At 35.3% G+C, this 24,291-nt stretch overlaps 4 protein-coding genes and 1 pseudogene across 5 annotated transcripts; 3 read left to right on the top strand and 2 right to left on the bottom strand.

Annotated features, from left to right (window-relative positions):
• Positions 1–1,655, top strand: LOC106408909 (annotated as a pseudogene).
• Positions 1,656–5,092: 3,437 nt separating this feature from the next.
• LOC106409155 lies at positions 5,093–6,289 on the top strand. The gene has a single exon (XM_013849832.3). The coding sequence runs from the start codon at positions 5,259–5,261 to the stop codon at positions 6,165–6,167; it is 909 nt and encodes a 302-aa protein (XP_013705286.2). The 5' UTR covers positions 5,093–5,258; the 3' UTR covers positions 6,168–6,289.
• A 5,966-nt stretch (positions 6,290–12,255) lies between these two features.
• On the bottom strand, positions 12,256–15,398 carry LOC106348425 (F-box protein At4g00893-like). 2 transcript variants are annotated; one of them, XM_048767929.1, is made up of 4 exons: positions 15,120–15,398; positions 13,156–14,992; positions 12,810–12,896; positions 12,256–12,690 (listed from the first exon to the last, which is right to left on the bottom strand). In XM_048767929.1, exons 1-2 carry the CDS (start codon positions 15,161–15,163, stop codon positions 13,906–13,908), a joined length of 1,131 nt encoding a protein of 376 aa, XP_048623886.1. In that variant the 5' UTR covers positions 15,164–15,398; the 3' UTR covers positions 12,256–12,690; positions 12,810–12,896; positions 13,156–13,905. The 2 variants fall into 2 exon arrangements, with proteins under 2 accessions (XP_048623886.1, XP_048623887.1); XM_048767930.1 differs by having other exon boundaries at positions 13,245–14,992.
• Positions 15,399–17,655: 2,257 nt separating this feature from the next.
• LOC106408911 lies at positions 17,656–19,459 on the top strand. Its single transcript, XM_048767625.1, has 4 exons — positions 17,656–17,970; positions 18,229–18,566; positions 18,631–18,694; positions 18,782–19,459. Exons 1-4 carry the CDS (start codon positions 17,656–17,658, stop codon positions 19,457–19,459), a joined length of 1,395 nt encoding a protein of 464 aa, XP_048623582.1.
• Positions 19,460–20,656: 1,197 nt separating this feature from the next.
• On the bottom strand, positions 20,657–22,726 carry LOC106408913. Its single transcript, XM_048767624.1, has one exon. The coding sequence runs from the start codon at positions 22,724–22,726 to the stop codon at positions 20,657–20,659; it is 2,070 nt and encodes a 689-aa protein (XP_048623581.1).
• Positions 22,727–24,291: the final 1,565 nt, after the last annotated feature.

The raw sequence follows: 24,291 nt of genomic DNA, 5'->3' as shown, positions 1-24,291 counted from the left end.
ATGAAGCTGCATCCAAAACAGCCTCCGATCCCTTTGCACCCGGGAGAAAGGCATCGGTCCCAATACTGGCCTCCATCTCCACTGCAAGGTCTCTCTCCCACTCTATGAAATGTAAAAATGAGTATTTGTTGTTTTTCAAAATTTAGGGTTTGTAGTTTAATGGGCCACTCTTCACTGCTTAAAAGGCTTCTGCATGTGTACAGCATTGCAATTATGATTTTTGGTATATCAAATATTTGTTTCAGGGGAATCGATTTCATCGTGTAATCAAGGGGTTTATGATGCAAGGAGGGGATATTTCGGCGAATGATGGGACAGGTGGCGAATCTATCTACTGATCTAAATTCGATGATGAGAGCTTCGAACTGAAACACGAGAGGAAAGGGATGCTCTCTATGGCTAACTCTGGTCCCAACACTAACGCCTCTCAGTTTTTCATCACCACCACTCGAACTGAAACACGAGGGGAAAGGGATGCTCTCTATGGCTAACACGGGATATTGATGCTGTACAAGCCAATGTCTCTTACTCATTTTTCTGTACTTGTGATCTTGCAGAGACGAGCACTGCCTTACGGAAGACAAAGTCACAAATCTTCACTAACAGTGCTGTAAGTTTATGGTTTTTTACCTGTAAATTTTGATTACATTTATAAAACTGTTTTCCAGCTAGGATTTGATTTCGCTTCCCTCGAGAGAAGATTTATTGTACTTGGTGCCTTCTCTTTTGTATTGTAACTGGCTTCCTGTCCTGTGGCAGGCCTGCAAGCTGAAATTTTGGAGATGCAAAAGGAGCATTGGTGGACACTGAATTTGCTATGCGTGATGAAAATAACAATGTCAAAGCATTGTTTCGACAAGGCCAGGTACTAAAAAGGTTTATTGTTCGACCGTCTTCCATAATCCAGGCCTTTAGCACAGCTATTATGTATTTCTCTTGATATGTAAATGTTAGGCACACATGGCTCTCAATAACATCGATGCTGCTGCTGAAAGCCTTGAGAATGCTCTTCAATTCGAACCTAACGATGGTGAGTCATTGGTTTTGCTTGTATGGTTTGTGGTTTATGCTGCACACCTAAGCTTATTTGGGGGGAGATATCTAACTAGCATGGTACCTGCTGTTGATTTTCAGCTGGTCTTAAGAAAGAATATGCTGCTGTAATGAAAAAGGTGAGTTGATGTTTGTTTGTGACTTTACTTTTAGCATCAATGTCCCTTAACTGATGTCAATAACTTAAGCTCTATATACGTGTGCAGATTGCCATTAGAGACAATGAAGAGAAAAAGCAATACCGCAAAATGTTCGGATAGAATGTTCTGTTACATTTTAGGGGTAAGCCTAAAGTAATCAATTTGACTGTTCTTGCAAGCCACCGGAAATTGTTTTCTTGATGGTAAATGATTTTGATGTTTAAGCTTTTACTTTGCTGTTTTTGTAGGGTTGGTTGGATAGTGGAAGAAGAGACTAGCAAAAGAAGAAGTGAAAAGAGCATTAAAAAGAAATAAATATTCAATAGAATTTGGGAAATGTTTCTGTTTCCCTCGTTTTGGTAAACAATGTTTACTTCTGCATTTCCAGCAAAGACTGATGCATTGTTTTTACAAAAAAAGACATGCAATGAGATGATTAATGCAGTTTTGTGTTCTTGCTTCCTTCCCCATTTTCTCTTTCTTTGCTTGACTTATGTGTTAGGAAATGCAAGACTATACTATCTGCATTTTGTTAAGTTACAAGTCTAGGTAGACTAGAACATTCCTTGACCCATGAACCAATCTCTTGTATCTCTTTATCCCTTAAGTGAAGAAGCTCTGTGATGATGTCAAAAGCATCCAGAAAGGTACAAATATAGGAGATTAGCTGCATTTCCAAAAGGAGGGAGTTTCACCATACTTGAGCATCCACTAAGATCAAAATGTTGGAGATTAGTTGCATTTCCCAATAGAGGAAGGGAGCTCCACAAGACTTGAGCATCCACACGAAGATTCAAATCTTGGAGATTAGCTGCTTTTCCAATAGAGGAAGGGAGCTCCTAAGACTTGAGCATTTCGAAGATTCAGATATTGATAAGCTCGACTCCCTTGTCGACCTAAAAATGAAATACAACGAGCTTGAGAAGTTATGAGACGGAATTAAATTAAATGTAATATTAACCAGAATAAGCAGACTCCAAACAGATCTTGCCCTTCTTCTCTGCCTTCTCTCTAACTTCCCCAAACAGATCTTGCCGTTTCTCCGACTCCGGCTGCTCACTCAGAGCCGGAGTCGGGTTTATTTTTTTGTTGATCATCAGTGGTTCTGATGCATGCACTAACTAGTCTACCCTGCTCTTGATTTCATTATATTCAGATCTGCTTTTGTCCTAATTCCAGTGATCGATTGAAACACTTGCATGTTGATTTCGAGCCTCTTTGGTTCACCTCTGGTCTTCGATCTTCTTCCTTCTCGAGCTCTCGAGAGTGGCTGAATCTGGTGGTGTTCTGTTTCGCTCTTTGTCATCAACCATAAGGTCAGATCGAGATCTTCCATTTCGTCTCGTTTCCTTTAGGCGTTTCAAGTCGTTCTCCGACATCGCCGTCTCCGGTTGAAAGCTCCGACATCGCCGTCTCCGGTTGAAAGCTCAAGAACAATAAAGTGGTTCTGGCTAGCTGGTGATTTGAAGCTTTGGTCTCTACATGCACGTGCTATTCACTATAGGAGGATTCACAAATCGAAAGATTGGCCAAGTTTGCTTTAATCGATTTGTCTTAGTTCAAAGATGTCTCGTTGATGTCTCTTGCTTGTTTGTTCCTTGAGATTCTGTAAATAAATCGATCTGTTTTTAGGTTTGTACTAGTTATGGATGTTGTTTCTTGTTATGTTTGTCTCTTGTTTCATGTATCTCCCGCTTGTGGGCTTTCATTTCCGGGGACTTTCTCGTTGTCCGCCGGCCTTTGCATTTCCGGGATGGGATTCGCCGGACCATGTTGTAATTCTTAATATAATATAATCATATTTTCAGTGTGAAAAAAAAGCAGACTCCATTTTTAGTTAATTTGATTCTATACTAATAGCATATATGTTTTTTTTGTTTATTCTTTTATATCTACTCAACTGAGAAGCACACGAGCTCATGAGTCATGTCTTTATTTGTCTATACAGCGGCTCCAAAATCTGAAATGGTTAAATTTGATGAGTTATTCCAGGAAAACGTTTGTCAGGACGCCCCTACGAATTTCCGAGGTTTTTTTTCTTTCCAACGTCCTAGTCCCGACAGTTTTTTATTTCATCTGGAATCATCTGTTTTCTTGTAATACGACTATGTAAATTATAATTATCATGTTGCTCAAAAAAAAATATAATTATCCTAAAAATTGGTCTAGACGTTGTTTAGGCATCCATCTAAGCGGTAAACCGGTCATAGCCGTAACAATTTCTTTTAAATCCAATTTATGCTACTCAAATCGGTTAAAATAATTTAAATCAATTTAAATGAATCTAGATTGGTTTAAAAAATTTAAACGAAACAATTATGTTAGTTCAAATCCACAAATTTGTTAATTTAGAATTATACATAAAAACTAAAATATCTAATATAAATATAAAATAATCAATAATTTAATATAAAATAATCAATAATTTGTTAACAACTACATCCGTCTAGGCTCTAACTAATCCGTCTAGTCGATAGTTCTCTACTAAAAGCTTAGTTACTGCATAGCGATTTTTTGAACATTGATTACAATAATACAAATTTGTAATATTAACAACTCCATGGGATATGGCTAATATGATGGTAGACCATGCTAAATAATCAATGACAAATGGTTGTTAGACTATCCATTGATGACCACGGGAATGGCTACACATTTGCAAATCTAAAAGAAATTATTATATTTCTCATTACTGATATCTGTCAAATTATCCCCTCAAAAATATGTACCAGTGCCTCTTGCCGTTCAATTAACAAAAAAAAACATGTTTTAAAGGCATGGCTAAAACATCTTGAGTATTTGTTTTTTCACTAACATCTCAAATTAATCAGCATTATACACGTGTATAGGTGAAGTGTAATAACAAAGTCAAAAATTGTGAACCGTGTACAACCGTTTAGACGTTGACGTTTTGATAAAATTATATCCGCAATTCTAAAGTTCGTTTTATATAGTAATAGACCATCGACCGCGAGTTATGCGTAGCGTACGCATAATAAATGAAAACTTCGATTTTTATCAAATAGCAGACACGAAAACAACATGCAAACATAATGCTGTTAAGAAAAATATAAATAAAATAAACTTCGTTAAAGAATATTTGGTTATTGTTCGGGATTGTTCAATCAGGTATTTGGAGGAATTTAGCCGCCATTTGTTTGACAATTACATGCATCAATCACGTAGAAAAAAAAGAATACAAGAGAAGCCATCTCTATTGAACATGGAAAATCAAATAGATTATATTAGTTTCATTACAGTACAAAAACCTCCAAAAGAAGTCAATATTCATAAAATAAAAACACCACAATTATTTTTTTTTGGCAAAAGAAACACAATTAAATATTTGCTGCTTGATAAACCGAACCTTTTCCCCACATGAGTTTGACCAGTTGTTTTTAGTTCAATTTTCTCTCGTGGTGAAAAACTTTATATAATTAAGCCATTCAGATTATGTATCCAAAACTCATGGACCTTGATTCAGAACCTCTTCGCACCACATGACAAAATTAAGTTAATTAAATCATTTAGATTATTCAAAATTAACAAATATTCATTGTGAAATTTTGGTTGAAGATTTTCTCAGTGAAAAGGTTTTGCTTAACCGGAAATAGATAATAAAGTTTGCTTTGAAGAGTGAAACAAAATGAATAACGGCCACCGGAAAAGAAATTTCTTTTAAGAGACTAAAGTTAAAAAAAAATAGATTATAGTTTATCATAAAAATCGAATCAAATAGATTATAGTTTATCATAAAAGTATTTTCAAAATTCTTTCTGGAAAGATGTAAGGACTAATAATTGTACAAAACCTTCTTGATATATAAAATAAAAATGTTTGGTCCAAAAAACATAGAAAACTATAAGTTAAGTATAAATCACAATAATTAAATTAAATCACAACCCATGAAGTAGGTGAGACTTATAAAGGCAGCTCCTAACTCAATCACCATTCATTTCTCCATCTCTCTCTAAAGTCAAGCCTTTCGTGTGAAAGGGAACACCTTCCAAGAACCAGAAAGGCAAAAGAAGAAGAGAGCATCCAAAGAAGAAGAAAACTCCCTTAATGGAGACAGAGGAAGCAGCAGCAGAAACATCAACAGAACTCAATTTCGACAGCACAACATCATCTCCATACATAACAGCTCCTTCAAGCCCAACTCGATTTGGAAACAACAATGCTTTCTTCTTCAGTGCACCGACAAGCCCTTCACCTTCAACTTCCACCAAGAAGAGATCTGTCAGCGATTTTGATGACAATTTCGAGTTCAATTTCAGTGGTCAACTGGATAAATCTTATTTCTCTGCCGCAGATGAGCTCTTTGATGGAGGCAAGATTCGACCATTAGGGCCCTCACTCCCTCCTACTGCTGTTTCTTCTCCCAGATCTAGCTTTCTTGAGAGAGAAGTTTCCGATAGAGGAAGAGACCCGTCTCCCGGATCTACCACGCGCTATGAGCGTAAAGGGAGCCGTTCTATGTCTCCGTTAAGGGTTTCAGACATTATGGTTGATGAAGAAGAGGCACATGAGTCAGCAAAAATGGTTGCTTGTAACACAAGCAACCAAAAATCCTCTGTTTTCTTGTCAGCGATTCTGTTCCCTGGTCGAGCGTATAAAAAGTGGAAACTCAAAGATCTGTTACTATTCAGGAGCGCATCCGACGGAAGACCGGTTCCAACCAAAGAGTCCTTGAAAAGATATGATATACTCACAAAGAAAGAGGCGGAAGAAAGGAAAAACTCGAGCGTCCGATCAAGGGAGAGTTGTGACTCACCGGTGTCTAGGTCGAGGAGGAGGCACGGCGCGGCGATCTCGGCTCATGAGATGCATTACACTGAGAACAGAGCAGTTTCGGAGGAGTTGAAGAGGAAGACATTCTTGCCGTACAAGCAAGGCTGGTTAGGCTGCTTAGGGTTTAACCCTGCGGCCCATGAAATTGCAAGAGTTGGGTCCTTGTCACGTGCTTCCTCTTGATCCTCCTTGTACTTTCTATTTATAATATTATTTTTTGATGGATTTAATTTTCAGATGTGGTGGTAAAAAATCTATTGACTTGATGGAAAGTATGATTTTGTTAATTCTTATAATGTTTTATACAAAATGAATAAAAGAAAAAAAATTGAAATGTAATTTGGCTTACGAAGTATTTTGGCTATTCCATTCATTCGTTGAAGGTTGTGCCTTGTCAATTGGATATTAGTTGACTATTTGGATACTAAACAGTAACTAGAAAGCACATATTTAACGAATTGCCCGAACATACTGGTCGAGAGAGTGCTCATTTTTTTTTTCACGACCTCCTTATTTATATAGTTCTCCAGTTTTAGAATCAGGTAAAAGTGTATGGTTAACCGATAAGAGCATAAGTTACTCCTCATTTGTACTGAATTAAAGAATGAGGCAACAATGAGGGCCAGCTGAGCCGAAAGAGGAATAGTAAAGAAGAAATGCAATGCTCCTTAATCATATGAGGTTTGTGCAATAATAATGGTAATGATGCTCTTAAGAGAATAAAGTCCGTGGACCACCTATAAAATGATAATAGATGCTATATAGTTAACATTTGATTAAGTAACTGATGACAACCTAGTATGAGTTAATAACTTTACTATTGCATCTAGGCTGCAATGATGAATTCATGGGGCAACGCCTGGCGTTTACCTTTTTTCTTAATGTACTTTTGTCAACTTTTTCTTAATGTTTGTTAATCAAGAAATTGAGATTTTAACGGTACATTAGAGATATCGAAGATAGAGGAATAAGAACTATTGTAATGTTATAAACTTATAATAACTCATGTTATAATCAGAGTCCTCATGGAAAACGGAGTATATTTGTAAATTTCACGTTTTAAAACATTTATGATCTGAATCAAAAATCAATTGAGCGGCGACAGATAAAATTAAGATAGGATCAGAGAGGTGGGTGACCATTTATTAAGATGTTTGATACAACTGTGATTAGACAGGTTCTATGACTATTCTTAATTGTAATTGATGTTTATTTGATTAAGTATTAATGTACCAAACACTCCAATACAATTAATGCCACATTAAAAACTATTGTTAAGAGAATACGAACATCAATGAAAATGTGTACAACGAAAATCATATTCATGTATATATTGTATCAATAATCTTTTGACTTAGGATCTCGACATCAAACGTGTGGTGATTTACAATCTAATAAACAAACATAAGTTGTAGTCATAGTTATGAACCCCGGAATCATCTTTACATATTTGAAAACCAGCCACTCTTTCTTTTACGTGTATCCAAATTTAATGGATGTGTGATCATAACTTTGATAATATTCGAAGATATATGTGCTTTCGTAGACAATTAATCGTATGCTCACACGTCATCATATTTTGATGAGTTATGTTTTACTTGATTAATCAAAAAAGAAAAATGTATTTGGTGAATTTTATTGTTCCATGTAGATAATTTCGGAAACTGGAAAAACAATGATTGATAAAAAAAATTTTTTGTCGATGATTGATAATTGATTGGAGCAGTTTGATTCATTCGTAGAAAAACTTTGTTGTTGAGTTTACAAAAAAAAAAAAAAAAAAAAAAACTTTGTTGTTGGGTCAGTTGGTTCTAGGCTCCGGCTGGACCGGCTCAGATGACTTACGTGGTACGGTTGTATATATTTCCATCGGATTTGCCTATCTCCAGATTATCGAGCGTCGATCCCGTCACCGAGTTATATACAAAATTGTTTATGGGAAAATATAAACATGATGTTAAAACTTAAAATACCATGTTGTTGATAAAAAAATAACTTAAAATACCATGTATCTAGAAACTTTCTGAAGGAGCATAAGTTGTGTATTGTAAAGCAAACGATAATAATAAGTCAAGAATGACATATAGCTGTAAGCTTCACCACTATTTTTTTTATTCGGCAGACATAACTCCCACGGCCGCCGAGAAAGAAAAAATTGAAGTTGATTTACGTCTAGTATTTGACTGCACAATTAAACCAGTTTTTTTTGTTCCAAAAAAAAACTAAACCAGTTAAATGAACTACCGGTGGGTGGTGGCCAATGGCCAGTATTCTCACCTGAAGCTTTTCCATAGATAAATGTATATTAAATAAATTGTAAGTTCTAAAGACTGCAGATAATTATGTAATTGGCTGAAATTATATAATCTCTTAATCTCTTACTATTAGTAGAACATAAAATCAAATTATGTTTTAACAATAAGTAAACCCTGCCAGCGCGGATATGAATTTTCGGGTTTTAATTATTTATTTTATTAAATGATGTATTTGTAATATTCGTTCATATTATATTCATTAAGTAATTTTTTTTTTTGCATCATAAACTATCTATTTTTTTACGAATATGTGATATTATATAAAAAATATATAAAAAATGAGTATAGAGTTAATTAGATAATTTTAAAAACAAAATTTTTTCTTTCGTGTGCGATATCATATAAATAATGATTTGCCCAGTTAACAAAAATCATGATTATTTTATGTGTAATTTTTTTTTGACATTTTCCTTAAAACTATATTAAATTTTACATATTTTAATTATAATATTTTTAATATCTTTACCTTTTTATTTGAAATGCAACTCAATATTTTTTTAACAATTATAACAAAATATTTAAAAAATATTTTTAGAATTTGTTTGAAAAATATGAAAATTACATTTTAAATTAAAATTATCCCAAAATATGATAAGTTTTGATGTAAATGAAAACTCAAATTATGTCGAAAATAATGATATTCAATGATAATAACAATTTTAATTGATTATTTTTTAAAAAATACATTTACAAAAAATTGTTTGAAAGAAAATTCATTTATCTTTCAAATATAAAATGAAAATATTATAATTAAATAATAAAAAATATAAATAAAAACCATAAATTTAGCAAATGACAACTGAGTTATATTATGCTAAAATTTTCTTTCTAACAATTTATCAAAAGACAAATGAGTTATGAGTAAATAATACCATATAATTTTTAAAAACATAGTCATTCTTAAATATTTTTTGAATAAATAATTATTTTTAAATTTAATCAACTGAAAATAATATATGTACAATTGTGTGGGTCAAATTCTAGTTTTATTGATGCATGTTATATATTAGTGCTGCATGTTTTAGGTAACATTTTAATGATGCATGTTTTTAAAAATCTCCATTATTAAAATTATGCACGTAAGGATAACTCATGAGTTTTTTTGGTTGATTAAATGACATTATGTCCAAATTTATTTAAGGATATTTCATTAAGATAACTGAAAAAGACAAACAATAAAATAGGAAGTTTAAATTCATTTAAGCATATTTCATTAATGTAACTGAAAAGACAAGTAATAAATTAGGCAGTTTTATTCGTTTTAGGATATTTCATAAATGCAACTGAAAAAGACAAACAAAAAAAAGAGTTTAATTAATGAAATAAGAACATTTTCAAATGAGTACTTTTCTTTTAATAATATAGATTATACAACACAAATATTTTCCATATGATTACTTCTAGTTTTTTTGGGTAAAAGATTACTTCTAGTTTATATACACCATGTATAATTTTTCATATTTTAATCTCTTAAAATGTTTTATATGAATTTTTATATAGCCCAAGGATATCAAACGTTAAAAATGGGCCAAAAAATGTTTAAGGGCAAAAGGACAATAAACTGTTTTTCTGTTCTGTTTTAGCAAATTTATCAGAAAAAGTGGTGGACGTCTCTCTATTTCATCCATTCAGTAACAATTTTTTTTTTTTTTTTTTTAGAAAACATTCAGCAACAAGTTGATTTATACATTCAACAATTAGTATTTCTACATTTAATCCTTATATATATATATACACTAGGGTAGGCCCGCCCTACGGGCGAAATATTTTTTACTTGTGATCTTGGTTTTTTATTTTTTGTATGATTTGGTAGTTTGTGTTTTAGGTTTGCATTTGCAAAAATGTATATAATAGTGTTATTGTCTATTAGGACATATTAAGTGACGAAAGATATTATATTCATTTTAGTTAATGTTTGATGTTTGCTTATTTTTGTCACTTGGTTTTGTTTTTTTATTTGTTGTCAAATATATTTTATGACATTATTCTATTTTAGTTATTTTTTTTATGTTTTTTTTTTATAATGAAAACACATTTTATATCATCTTCGCATATGTCTAACTATTTTTTTATTATTATTCTTGTTAGAGATTATAAAGTTGTATTAGCATGATACGATTTTCATGATTGAAATGGTATACATTTATTAAATGTTTGCTCAATTTTTTTAATATATAGTAAGTATTATTCGATTTTTTATTGTTGTGGTTAGGTTTAATACTCAAAACATTGATTATTTTATATTTTGTTTATATTGTTTCATTTGTTATACCGAGTAATATATTATTTTATTTTTAAAAATTTACTATAAATTTATTATGGAACAGGAAAAACATAAGAAACTTCTCCATTTCCTTATAGTAAAAACACTTAGTGCACCTTTTCTTGAGGTCATTGAGCTCGCAGGCTCTTAGTGGCATTTTAAGAATCATGTTTATACCATAGGATCTCCTCTTTATGATTGGAACCTCATGCAACGACTGCTTAACTTGCCTCCACAGCTTGTCAACAACGTATGTGTGGTTTCACCATTTATTAACGTCTATAAGATTCATCCCTTCAGCATGGTCACCTGTGAGTAGCCTAAGTTCTGCGTACAGGTACCTTTCTAGTGTTTTGTTGCAGATATTTTGAGGTGCCTCGTTCCTTTGGGACGTAAAGCAAATATAAGAAAAGATAATATTGGATATAACAATATTAATAACAAAAACATATTATTAGTTTCTAAAGATAATGTTTTAAAAATCAAATAGTTTTTTAAATATTTATAAGCTTATGTAAGGAAAATTGTATTTAAAGTTCTGAAAATAGAAAAAAGTTTCTAAAAAATAGGAAAAACAAATTAATAGCTAAATAATTTTAATAATAGATACTGGAGAATGAGGGGATATGGAAATTATTTTTAAAATTATCGGCTCAAATAGATGTTTAGCAAATTTAGAGAGGTTAATTAACTAATAAATGTATAACATTCTACCAAATATATTTAAAAGTAACTGCAAAGAAACTTTAGTTTCCAAAATGCCACTGATCGCATTTATCCTTGATATTGTTTAGATGGCATATCCTCGGTGGTTGTGAATGTTTTTAGATAACAAAGGTTTTCAACTTGTATCCTACGTAAAGACTTTTCAATGTGTTGTCAATATTGATCTCCCATTTGTGATCTGATCAATCTCGCTTTTGGTTTAACAACTTATTATTTATTATTTTGACTGACGATATACGTACTCTTTTGAGTGGTTTTGGTTTGACAGGAACAGTTGAACATGACGGTGCTATGCTATCCAAACTGGAGAGAGGTTGAGACTAAGGAAGTGGAAGGAATTCCACCGTATGGCATGGAGCTTAGGAAATGAGAGTATTGGTCTATTTAAATCCTCTTTGCTGGTCTGTCAAAAGTTTTGACAAATGTTTAAACTTGTTTTTTTTTTTTTGCTTGAATTTGTCTCTTCATTATTGCATTGTGGTCTGAAAAAACTATCAGATATTGCATTAGAAAACTTCTCAAGTTTTGTGTTTTGTACTTTCTCGTCGCATGACATTCTTGCATTGTGATCATAAGTTGCATGTATAAACCAATCTCCATATGTTGAAAATGCATTTTTCTTCAGAATACATGCAAACGATTGTAAACTCAAGACAAATCATACACTTTGTTATACATATAAATATGTCAAATAGCAAGAAAATTATGGATCAGTATGATTTTCAAATAGCACATCATTCATTTATGAGGTTAGTTTCAAGAACTGTTGGCCTTGAGGCTTTGGAAGAGATACGGAAGAGGTGTGCTGGTGAGGCTTGCCTCGTATTTTGCGTTATGCGTTGGATCTGTGCAGCAGCTCTTCTCTGTGCAGTGTTCCTTACCGGCTTAAAACCAATCTTCTGCAGCTCCTTCTCCATGTCAAATAAGTCGCTTGGGAGAGGCTATGTCACAGAATAGATGCTTGAACTTGTCATCAATATCACTGATATTTCTTTGAAGTAAAGATAAGCTACATGCGAAACACCACAAGAAGCTCAACTAATACTTTATGAACAGGAAAAAACGATACACACATTAATATGCTAGCAATATAGCATTGAGACCATGTCTCGTTAGCATTATAAGACAACACCACCCACTAAGATTGTTTTTTTATGGATGAGAGTAACTGGTCGTTATATATTTAAAATATCAATCTTTCCTTTCTTCTTCACTTGTTATATCCCACACATTCCAACATCACAATTAAACCAATCAAAAGTTCAATCTTGGATTTATTGGAAAGAAGCTTGGAAGCTTTTCCTATCAAGCTGCAGATTTTCTAGAGTCTCTGAATCTCTCATCACCTCTTTATGTGCATCTTGATTATTGTTTGTCCGATCCTTGGGGTGCAGAACCTGGTCTTCTCATTAATCAAAGAACAAACTATTAAGCAAAGTCTGACTCAGATAGCCAACATGAAACAAAGTGGAGATCTTTTTTTTTGTGTGTGTATAAAATGGTGTTTGGAGATATGTGTACCCTCGTAGGCTATTAGACTCAAGGTCTTGATGAAGACTCAGTTTCTGATCCTCTCCTTCAATTTCCATTCATGGTCTCTGTTTTGCTCTGTAAAACAAAAATATGTTAATCACTGAACCTGAGCAGAGCAGAGCAGAGCATGGACAAACAATTAAAAGTTTATACTAAAAAACATGATCCACACATATGCAGAGAACTCGGGAAATAGTTTCTCAAATCTCTTAAAAACTTTTAATCTCTAACAAAGCCACTTGAGAACCTGCCTTGAGTTCGCCATTCTACTGAGAAAAAACTTCAACTGTTGTTTGGATTTGCGAAGATGATGTTTATGGTATGTAAGCTTTACCTTTTTATAGTTGGAGACGCACAGCCTTGAAGTTAGAAAGATACAATGAATGAGAAATCACGGTTACAGCGTGGGTCGAATTTAAGAACCTCGTTAATGGCTGTGAATAAATTGATCCTGTAACGGTTCCAGAGAGAAAAAAACGAAGACGAAACGACACGAAGAAAGCCCAATCCAGGGAATCGTCTCACAAATATATTGTTGAATACACCATTGTCGCTTTGGCTAGCAACAGAACGAAGAACACGATGAACCCTAGTTCCAATGGCCGCCATACGGAAAGAAGAAGGTGAAAGATCGGCTGCGCCACAAGGGACTCTGCTTCTGTCTCGACATCGTATGGTAGAGACGAAAGCTAAGCACAAAACCCTATTAGCAAAACGACGCTGAGAACCGCGTTTACAGCTGGATGAAGTAATTGCTGGGCTTGCCAACTGTAACGAATGTAAGGCCCAGTCAAAATAAAAACACACGGTTTAATGAAACGCTGCGGATCTGACGTGTCAGCGCGAGGGAGACCCTATTTCCGACGTAGAGCCCTCAGGAGAGATACAATGCTTTCTTTATATATAAAGATATATATATATCAGTTTTAGTGAAGATAATATTCTATTTAATTCTGCATCATTTTCTACTGCTTAAACATTAGAGAAACGAAATTAGCAAAATTTGGGACGTCAACTAAAGATGAAGAAACTTTTAGAAAGCCTTAAACTAAAACACTAAACTCAATTAATTTTTATGCAACTCTCACAAATAGTCTAACACGTTCTCGGGCGGAACGATCCAGATGCTTTGAGGAGGACAAAGTTGTTGCCAGCTGTGCCATTCCTTACACGGACTGTACATGCTTTCATCAAGCGAGTAGGAGACACAACTCTTGCGATTGTAACCAAATCTTGAAAAGTATACATTGTTCCTCATCCATGGGAGATTATTTCTTAGCTCGGAGTTATAAAAACTGACAAAGAATGTCAAGCCGTCAAGCTCAGTAAGACTCATCTTCACCCAATTGGAAGAGACTAGTTTATAGATCAATGGCTTCTCATTCCCACTTGTAAGCATGAGAAAGAGCTCTCCATTCTTCTCTGTCAAAAAAGATGCTTTCTGGTAATAACTCAATTGATGTTCACTAGAGACATATGCATAATGAGAATCCCATGTGCGAGAAGATGTGTGAAACGAGTGCAGACTCCCTCCTCCTTGGTTAAAGCAGTGAAAGAAATAGAATCTATTATGGAGATAGAAAAGCTTGCTATGTTGCTTATCATGCCATAAAAAAACAGAATGGAACTCGGACTCTTGAGTGATCCACTCAGTTGCTCCAGGATGGCAAGTGCTGATGGTTATCCTTCTCTCTTGATCTTCTACATCAAAACGTAACGATGACACAAGGCCTACAACACAATGATTCGATGTAGGAGGACAAGAGAATGCAATCACCAGAAAAGACTGCTCAAACTTGGGCAAGCTTACGAGCTCCCGAGAAAACGGGTTGAAGAAGAACATGTCTTTTGAGACGGATCTACGCATAAGTAACCAGCCGTCTCTTGAGTAACACAAAGTGGAGTCAGCTAGCTCCGGCAGATTCAAAGTGTACGTCTTCCAGTGTAACGGATCGAGGAGTTCAAACGAAGTGCCACGTTTAGGAAAACAAAAAAGCCAAGGGTGTGTTTCTACTACACGAACAGATACTGCAGCTTCGCGCCATGTTTTGCAAGAAGCTGAGGCACGGATGTTATCTTTTAGTACAAGCCGAGACATTATTACTTCCAAGAGGCTTGATGGAAGATCATCAAAACTCGGACTCACTGCCACTTCGCTCTGAGTTTTGGATCTACAAAAAAAAAGTTTGATTATGAAATAGTCTGATTATACAAAAAAGCTTTGAAACTCAATTCAGATTCAAATCAAATTAATCCTCGAATATTATAAGTTGTAAAAAGTGCTTGAGAGTAACAAACCTTTTACGGGGGACGGTGGTTGAAGACGTAGAATGCGACGCCATCCCTCGAGAAAGTGGCGGTGTTCAAAGCTGCAACGGTGGTTGAGAGTAACAAACCTTTTAGGGTTTGTTGTCTTTCGATATTTCCAATATGTTTCGTATTTTCAACGGGTTATAATTTAGGGAAATTTGGAAAAAGATAACAAATTAACTATATTATTGTCTTCTTATAATGCTTTTACTAATCTTTGTCCTTTTAGTACTAATGAAAAGTAAAATCCAGTTTTGTCTTTGTATTTAGATTTATAAATATAAAAGTTAAAATGTAAAAACATAAATAATTTCCAATTTGAGTTATAATATGATATAGTAAATGTAAATAAAGTTAAAAAAATCAAAACCCAATCGTCTCCAACATCTCTCCGTCGAAGGTCGAGAAAGGCGATTCCCGTGTTCGCCATCAACGTGTTCCGTCCGGCGCGTCTTGGTTCGCCGGTAAACTCTTAGTTATCGTGCCATCTTTCTTTCCTCCTTCCTCCTTCCTCCTTTCTATGTGGTATTTTTCTGTTTCGAAGACGCTTCTTTTCTCCAACTTTGTTTTCTCTATGAACCCTAATTGAACTTGTTTTCTCCGACAGCGTTAATGAGCGTTGGCAAGAGGCCGACGAAGCTTTCATCACAGATTAAGAACAAGTAGGTGTTCGATTTTCATCTCGGTTCCTCTTTTCCCAAAATTAAAGGTTAGGTTTTGAGATCCCCTTTTTATTTGATTTAGTTTAGTGATTTTGTTGATGTGCATGTATTAATAAATTACTGAATGGCTTAGAAACTCAAATTGTGAAAGTCCATTGTTTGAGCTTAGACAATGATAAGTTCCGATGATAATGTAAGAGTTCTACGAGTGCATTTTCAGACAATAACCAGTCTTAAGGTTGAATTTTATTTTGGTGGTGATTGAATGTTTAAAAAGTAAATCGATTCATGTTTACGGTTTTGATTGTAGTTTTGGGTTGAGTTGATTGTGAGTTTTATGGGCTATTTTACATGTATAATAGTTTGATTGTAGTTTTGGGTTGAGTTGATTGTGAGTTTTATGAATTTAAACAAAACATCTTAATGTTGAGTATCTTTATGTCTCTCGTAAGCGTTTGGAAGAGTCAATCGGGTATAGTTGGGTAGCTTTGACTCTGTTTCTTTGCCGTGTCTGCAGATTCGCTAACAAGTTGATGTTTTTGATTTCGTGTTTTATAGGAATGGCTTACCAGTTTCCAAAACGCATTCTTGAAGAAGGAGCTGCGACCCAGATTGATAAGATTAACAATACGTGTAGGCGTAGGACGTTGGATATGGTGAGAAGTGTTCTCAAGGATGAATATGAGGAAGTTTTGCAAGACCCGGTCTTTGGTCCGATTCTGGCAATCCTACAGAACAAGCTCCTGTACTCAGGGAAGATTATTCACAGCTTCATATGCAAGCAGCTCAAGGTTTCCAAGCTTCACGAGCTGTGGTTTGTATTTGCGAGGAGGCCTCTTAGGTTTTCACAGCAAGAATTTTATGCTGTGACTGGACTCAAATTCAAGGATGAACCTGACATAGACTTTGAAGATTGGGAGGATGATAAGGGGTTTTGGAGCAGGGTGTTGAAGCAGAACAGGAAGATCAGCTTATTGAGTATAAGGACTGAGCATCTTGAAGTCTGTAACAAGTGGACGTATGTGGACAGGGTGAGGCTAGTGTATCTTTGTTTTATCCAAGGATACCTCATAGCTAAGGATGATAGAGTTTCTATCCCTCTAGAATACATCCGCTTGGTGATGGATTTTGGTAAGATGAGGATGTTTCCTTGGGGTCTTCACGCGTATGATGAGCTGATTGATTCAATACACAAAGCAACCAAAGATCTATATCTGAAGAACAGTTACGTGTTGGATGGGTTCTCCATTGCGTTTTAGATATGGGTTATGGAGGCAATCTCCGACATTGGTACTATGGTGGGTCAAAAGTTCAACAAAAACATTACCAAAGTGAGATGTAGGAATTGGAAAGGAAGTGGGAAAGTGTCTTACGAAGATATCAGTAGCCTGGAGTCGCACTCGATAAGGTAATTATCTTTCTTCTATTTATAATCTGTTCAGTCATCAAAAACATTAAGTTTGTTGTTTCTGTTTGTTCTTGTCAGGGAGAGTTGTTCTCTTTTATATCTGCTTCTGGGAACTTGGATGTGATTGATAGTGATCAGTTCTTCAAGGAAGATGAGAAGAATGACGAAAGAGTTGGACGTATTGTTGCTCTGATCAATGCCAAACAAGATTGGTCAGAATTCGAATGGGAAGTTCAGGCTTTACCTCGAAATGTGGAGTTGTCTGATTCAGAAGAGGGTGTTGATGTCGGAGATGTCACAGAAACCCATGTGGAGGAACCATCACATGTAGAGGAACCGGCTGTTGTTGCAAGAAGGGGCAAGCGTAAGATAAATGATCATGGTGCCGAAGCCCGAAAGAAACAATTGCTTTTGTCAACGGGCGGCTGAACATAACAGTGGTATCTCCGGTCAGATGAAGACTTTCATTGAAGGATTATTCACCTCTTTAAAGGAGGTGGTGCAGAAAGACATCCAAGAGCGTTTTGACAAGGTCGACAAAGAGATGGCTCAACTCAAGGAAGTGGTGTCTAAGATTCCGGGTCCGTCAGATACAATGGGAAAAGAAAGAGCCTCTGAGATTCTGTGTCCTTCAGCAAGAATGGAGAAAGACCAATGGCGAGAAACATCACAGAGTCTGTCTCCTTCAGCAGCAAAGGAAAAAGGCAAAGGCAAGGCAGCTGAGACTGGGGTTCCTCCTACGGTTCGTCGTAGCCCTCGGCCAAGAAAGGTAACCACAAAATGAAGCTTTGTAGTATGTCAGACGAAATTTCTTGTGTTCTAATTTTCTCTTGACTGTTGTGTACTGTCCTTGGTCTTTGCTTGTAATATCGGATTGTAATGTATTTTGTTGTTTGATATGAAGCGAACTGATGACTATGACTTGTTTAATTGACTCTATTGTAATGTAATTTTTTCTGTGGTTTGCCTCTTTTCTTCTGTCCTTGTCTGTTTTAGTTATTAATATTATGTTTGGTGTTATTAACAGGAGATTGAAACTGATGATATGTTGGATTTTTTGAAACATTTGTCACAATCATCGAAAAATAAAGATATGGGGACCCAAGAGTATTTACAAGAAGCCGTGGGGAACCTTTCTCAAGCATCACATGTTAGAGGTTTCGATCCCTCACAAAAAAGCTCGCCTGAAGAAGCAGTAGAAATTAGTACTCCTTTATCATCATTTAAGCCTGCGGATTACAAAACACTCAGTCTCAAAGATACAGACTTACCTGAGGACCGGGTGAACGACATAGATTATTCCTTAGTTTTTGTTCCTGAGGACTCATGGGTAAAATTAAGGAAGTGGTGTTCAACTTCCAAACAGTAAGTTTTTGGCGTGCTTTGTTGTATTAAATTTGACCACCTTTAACTATGTTTTGTATCGCAGGCACCTCAAAATTGGACCTTCTGTGTACACAAGTGAGTTAGCAGCATGTGTAATGGGACCTGCAGTGTGGTTGCAGAACGATCTGAGTTATAAATAAGTTTGTTCTTATTTTCTGTACGCCAACTCACTCATTTTGTATCATTACTTTCAGGAAATTGATGCTATGTTGTACTTATTTCGCGAGAGGAATTCTTTGGGACGATGGAATCAATCCAAAGTAGCCTTCATGAGCTGCTTATTCAGTAATCAAATGAAGAATTCTTACATAGATTTCAAGAAAGACAGAAAAGGTTTCAAGGTGCAAGGACTGCTCCACCAGTACGGAATTGGTGAACTTCCTGCACATGGACGAACAAGACTAATGTGGGATCTTGATGTCAGTCGCATGTATGTGCCTCTTCTTGTGCACGGTAACCACTGGATCTCTATGTGCGTGAACTTTGTTACTCGTTCAATAGAGGTCTTTGACTGTGGAGGAATGAAACACAACAAAGACTTGGAGCCATTTGCACATCTCATCCCTAGAATTGTCAAAGCTGTGCAATCTTCGAAGAGTAAACTAATCGTCAAGCCATATGATGTCACTTACGCCCCAATGCCCTTCCTAAACAAGACTAGCAGTGATTGTGGAGTATATGCGCTGAAGCACATTGAATGTCATCTTCTAGGCATGGACTTATCATTAGTGAATGACGACAACATTCGTGAAGCTCGCCTCAAGATTGCTTATGACCTATGGGAAGCTGCTAATGATCCTGTCATTATTTCGAGAATGTCACAGTTTATTCCTCCGAAGACCACGACAGATCCTGTAGTTACAATTTTATGAGGCTATTACCATTATGACTAGCATTATATTTGAATCTCGTATTTAGTATTATATTTGAATCTGTAGTTTAACAACGACTTTGTTTTTTAGTTTCATTTCTCTCTATGTTTTTGGTCTTATTTGAATATTTGTGGTATTATACACAATAACAAACTAGACCCTAAATGAAACTAAACAAAGCCACACACGATATCAACCCCTAACTATACCCTAAATGAAACAAAACTAATCCATAGACGATATCAAACCTACCAAGACTACAAATCTTAATAATCAATACAAATCTTAATAACAAAACACATGCAAGTTGACCCTAAAACTTGACCCGATTAAAACCATGATTTGCCCTAAAAATAAACTTATATAAGACCAATGGCGAGAAACCCTACTTATCTCATCATTTATTTCTCCTCTCCTTCGTTCACTCTTCAACAAACAAACATGATTAACAATGGAGGGATTCCTTCCAGATGCTGGTGTGGGAAAGGGATTGTCACTTATGTTTCAAAAACAGAGGAAAACCCATACAGACGTTTCTTCAGATGTGAGATTGGTTTACAGGTAATTCTGATAAATAATTACTTCCCTAATTACTTTTCATTCTTCTAAGTCGCAATTGACTTTTTATGTTTCGATTTAGAGAAAGAAAGAACAACATCTTTTTTAATGGGTCGATGAGGCTTTGTTTGACGAGAATCAAAGGATGGATGAACAACACTCGAGAATGGCCAAAGAAATTGAGGATCTGAGAAGTTCATTGAACAAGACAGTGTAGGAAGAAGTTATGAAGAAAAAGAATTTGGCAGATGTAGGTTGTTTAGGATCCATGCTTAGTATTTTATGTATGTGTTCGAAACGTGATTAATATTGTAACTTCTTTTAATAATCAAATAACTTGCATATGAAGAAAGGATTTTAACAGAAAATATTATGTTGATAATCAAATAACTTGGAGATCGAATCAGATTGATATTCTGTTTTCTTTTTATAATCAAATAACTTGCATATGAAGAAGGGATTTTAACAGAAAACATTTTGTTGATAATCAAATAACTTGTATAAAACGAAGCAAATTCTGGATTTTAGCAAAAAACGTAAAACTGAGTTCAACATGAAAAAACCAAGTTCGAGATGAAACAAAGATAATACTAGAAACAACTCTAAAACATAACTCGCCTAAACAAAATGGCTTGAATCCTATATTGCTCTATCACATGTTGACCTATTGTGACCAACAATACCACATCGACTACATTTGCGACGTTTAGAGCGTTGAGTTCCTTGTGACGAACGGATCTTGTCTTCAACTGTCTTGTATCTGCGTTTCTTTCTCCTACCTGCACCTCTTCTACTCTCTGGAGGAAGTACTTTTGCTTGCTTAACGTGAGATGGGACAATCCATGAATCTTCCGGAACAGTAATAGGATTTATGGTTTCCTCATAGACCGATCTCCATGAAGCAGTGGTATACATGTCGTCAGTAAGTGTGTGCACTTGTTTGCCTACACTGAAAGCTGCTTTTATGGCGTGCCTGCATGGGATTTTCATCAAATCGAATTTCCCACATGAACATGTGCGTCTGACCAAGTCAACCAAACATTCAAAAGTGTCACCTTGAACCAAAAACCTGTCATCGCCAATTGGGGAAACCTGAAACTTCTTACCCTTCTCAATCCTTCGGTCAATCTTCTTCTCCACCGCAATGGTCAGTGGCTGCGTGTGTTTAAAACTTAAATTTCTACGCTTGAAAAACCAACGAGTCATCATTTCCCTTATGCTGTCTAGCAAAGGTACAACTGGAAACTCTCTTGGCGAACGCAAAGCATAATTTATCGATTCAGCAGGGTTAGTGGTCCTAACATCATACCTGTAACCCGGAAATTGACAGCGAGCGCACTTACTCACATCAGCTTCTATTAGATAGTTTCCAATTTCAGGACTAATTCCAAAAATTACAGTGAACATCTTCTTAAAGTCAGCTACTCGATAAGCTTTAGAAGCCTTTGCAACCAAACCAGCGACACCTTTACCCTTGAAATATGTTACAACATTGTTCAACAAGTGGTGAATGCAAATTCCATGATGAGAATGCGGATACACTTTCGCAAGAGCTTTAGCAATGGAGGCGTTCCTATCAGACACAAAAGCTAAACTATGATCATCAGCAATGACAACATTAAGTTGTCTCATAAACCATTCCCACGAGCGGTCATTCTCTGAGTCGACAACTCCAAATGCAATAGGATATAGGTTCGAGTTACCATCTAAAGTAGTAGCTACCAGTAATACTCCTTTGTATTTGCTCTTCAAAAAAGTCTCATCCACAACAATAACTTTCCGAATGCCAGCATAAAAACCGCGAATAGACTGACCATATGAGATGAAGAGGAATCTGAATCTCCCATCTCTATCAGTTTCATAAAATGTGTGTGTTCCTGGATTAGCTTCCTTCATCATTTGCAAGTATTTTGGGAATTTTTCATAACCCTTCTCTGGAATGCCTCTCACAGCATTTACTGCATACTCACGTGCATCCCAAGCTAAAGAGTAGGATATCTCAACTCCATGATCATTCCGCATAAACTGGATGATATCATTAGGTTTCGGCCCTTCCTTGACACTTTCGTACTTATGCATAATTAGACTACCAACTGTTTTTGATGAAGCTGTCAGAACTGAGTGGTTCCTTGATGATGGAGAACATGAATGATCAGGTACATACTTTTTGATGATAAAATATGAAGAACCTGTCAATCCCTCTGCGCGAACACGCCAGCCGCAATCATCATCCGCGCAGCGAATGTACCAAACTGTTTTATCCGATTTGCCAACCTTGTAGTCGAAATTATATTTCATTGCACATATTTTCATTGTTGCCTTCAAAGCGTTTTTTGTAGTAAAATGTTGACCCTTCTTCACAACATCAACGAGAGAAAAACGAACTGACTTTCCATTGATCATATCTTTCTCACGGTTGCAATCATCATCACTTTCATCCACTTCAACATCTTCTTCTGAAACTTCAAACGACATAGGCTCTTCCTGTCTATTAAGCGACTCAGTAGCTTCTTCATTCAAATTCAAATCGACTTTAATATTGCTTGTCTCGGCCTTAGATCGAATACACACACATAACCGCGTCGAAGCTTTGTTCTTCACATAGGTAAGAAAATTTTTGAGTTGCCGATCATTGGTGATGAAAACAGATGCTGATTCGATGCCAATGACCAAATCAGAAGGTAAGTAACTCAGCTCGATATTGACCATGTTTACATCGATTACAAAGTCTTCACAAACCATAACTCTTTGTTGTCGAAGGTTTTTCTTGTGTCCAAAGTAAGTAATCTACCTCCTTTTACTTCATCAACAAGAAATCTCCATCCACTTCATTTGGACGATTTCCACAAACCAGAAGAAGCATAGATGTGCATCTTCTTATGTTAGAGAGACAAAAGCTTGGAAAAACTAGGAAAAGATGAAGCCCCCAACTAGGAAAAGAAGAAGCCCCACGATGCAAATCCAAAATCAACGTGGTAACGATGAAGACTTACATTTAGGCAATATTATTTTAAAAAGGAAACAAAAAAAATTAATAGATTTAGGGAATATTTTCATAACCATTTTTCCTTAATTTTCGGATTTTGTTTAAAAATCTTGAAGAACATACATTCTACCAATGTTAGAAAAGAGATGAACACGTAGATAGGGAATACAGTATTTATAGATAAAAGAAGACATCGTAGAATGTATGTTCTCTCAAGGAGATATAAGAATATTTAGTATGCCCTATGATCTACCAAAAATACAGAACATAGAAGGAACTGTATATTTCTTTTTCTTCCACACTAGATGTATATGTTTCTGGTGTATTATGCATTCTTCGTTGGTACATCATTGTGTTCGCAGTGTATAACGCACTCTACGAATGGTAGATCAATGTGTCTTACCTAGATTGCATTTTCTAAATCTCAGTAGATGGTAGATCTGACAATCTAACTCTTTTATCCCATTTTTGAACTTAACATTCCAACATTTTTTTGAATCCAAAAATATTTTTCATATATGCACATGCTTAACTACTGCATGTTTTATATTTTAAATTTTTTTTTTACATTGTAAATATAATGATATGAATTTTTATTAACAAAAAGGGTAGTGAAAGTCAAAAAGTGGGAAAATTTGATTTTGTACTAAGGAGACAATAGTATAGTTAATTTGTTCTCTTTTTCCAAGTTTCCCTATAATTTATATAGACTTAGTTTCAAAATTAAATTACTAATCGGATAATTTTTTCTGCAGTAATATATAATTGTAAAAAACCAAACTTGATTTTGGATAAAACAAACTTAAGGTGGTCTAGGAACGCAAACCGGAATAAAACGAACAACAAATAAAGTTTTCTATCAAAAGCCTTTACAGTCCTAGATAAATAAATTTCCGTATCCATAACATCTTGTCTTCTATAGATGTAGGAAATCCTGAAGTTATGAAATCTTCGTAATGTCTCTATCTCAGCTCTGTTGAAAAGTTTGCTGAAGTTTGGATATGTAGAATTCTGAAGCATGTTTTTCATTGTCCAAACAAGTGCTTCGAACTCAGAGTACAAAGATGACTCTCTTCTTATTTGATCTCTTATACTCATTAGTTGGATTTTTTTTTGTTATGTCTTTCCAAATCCATCCACATCCGCTAAACTGTGATATAGAAGTCCAACCACCATCCATGAACATATGTTCCGCAAGCATATGACTTGTAAAACAATAATATCTTGTTGTTAGGTTTATGCAGATTAGCTCTAAAGGATTCATGTCAATTGCTCTGGCTAATTTATC

Source organism: Brassica napus, chromosome C9, assembly GCF_020379485.1.
Source record: "Brassica napus cultivar Da-Ae chromosome C9, Da-Ae, whole genome shotgun sequence".
NCBI lineage: Eukaryota > Viridiplantae > Streptophyta > Magnoliopsida > Brassicales > Brassicaceae > Brassica > Brassica napus.
This window is presented reverse-complemented; position numbering and strand designations above follow the sequence as displayed.

Coding starts and splice junctions, on each gene's coding strand:
- LOC106348425 (XM_048767929.1), bottom strand. CDS start 15,163: ATGGCGTCGCATTCTACGTCTTCAACCACCGTCCCCCGTAAAAG. Junction 14,993..15,119: donor ACCACCGTCCCCCGTAAAAG/GTTTGTTACTCT, acceptor TTTTTTTTGTAG/ATCCAAAACTCAGAGCGAAG.
- LOC106408911 (XM_048767625.1), top strand. CDS start 17,656: ATGAAGACTTTCATTGAAGGATTATTCACCTCTTTAAAGGAGGTGGTG. Junction 18,567..18,630: donor TGGTGTTCAACTTCCAAACA/GTAAGTTTTTGG, acceptor TTTGTATCGCAG/GCACCTCAAAATTGGACCTT. Junction 18,695..18,781: donor CATGTGTAATGGGACCTGCA/GTGTGGTTGCAG, acceptor CATTACTTTCAG/GAAATTGATGCTATGTTGTA.
- LOC106409155 (XM_013849832.3), top strand. CDS start 5,259: ATGGAGACAGAGGAAGCAGCAGCAGAAACATCAACAGAACTCAATTTC.
- LOC106408913 (XM_048767624.1), bottom strand. CDS start 22,726: ATGGTCAATATCGAGCTGAGTTACTTACCTTCTGATTTGGTCATTGGC.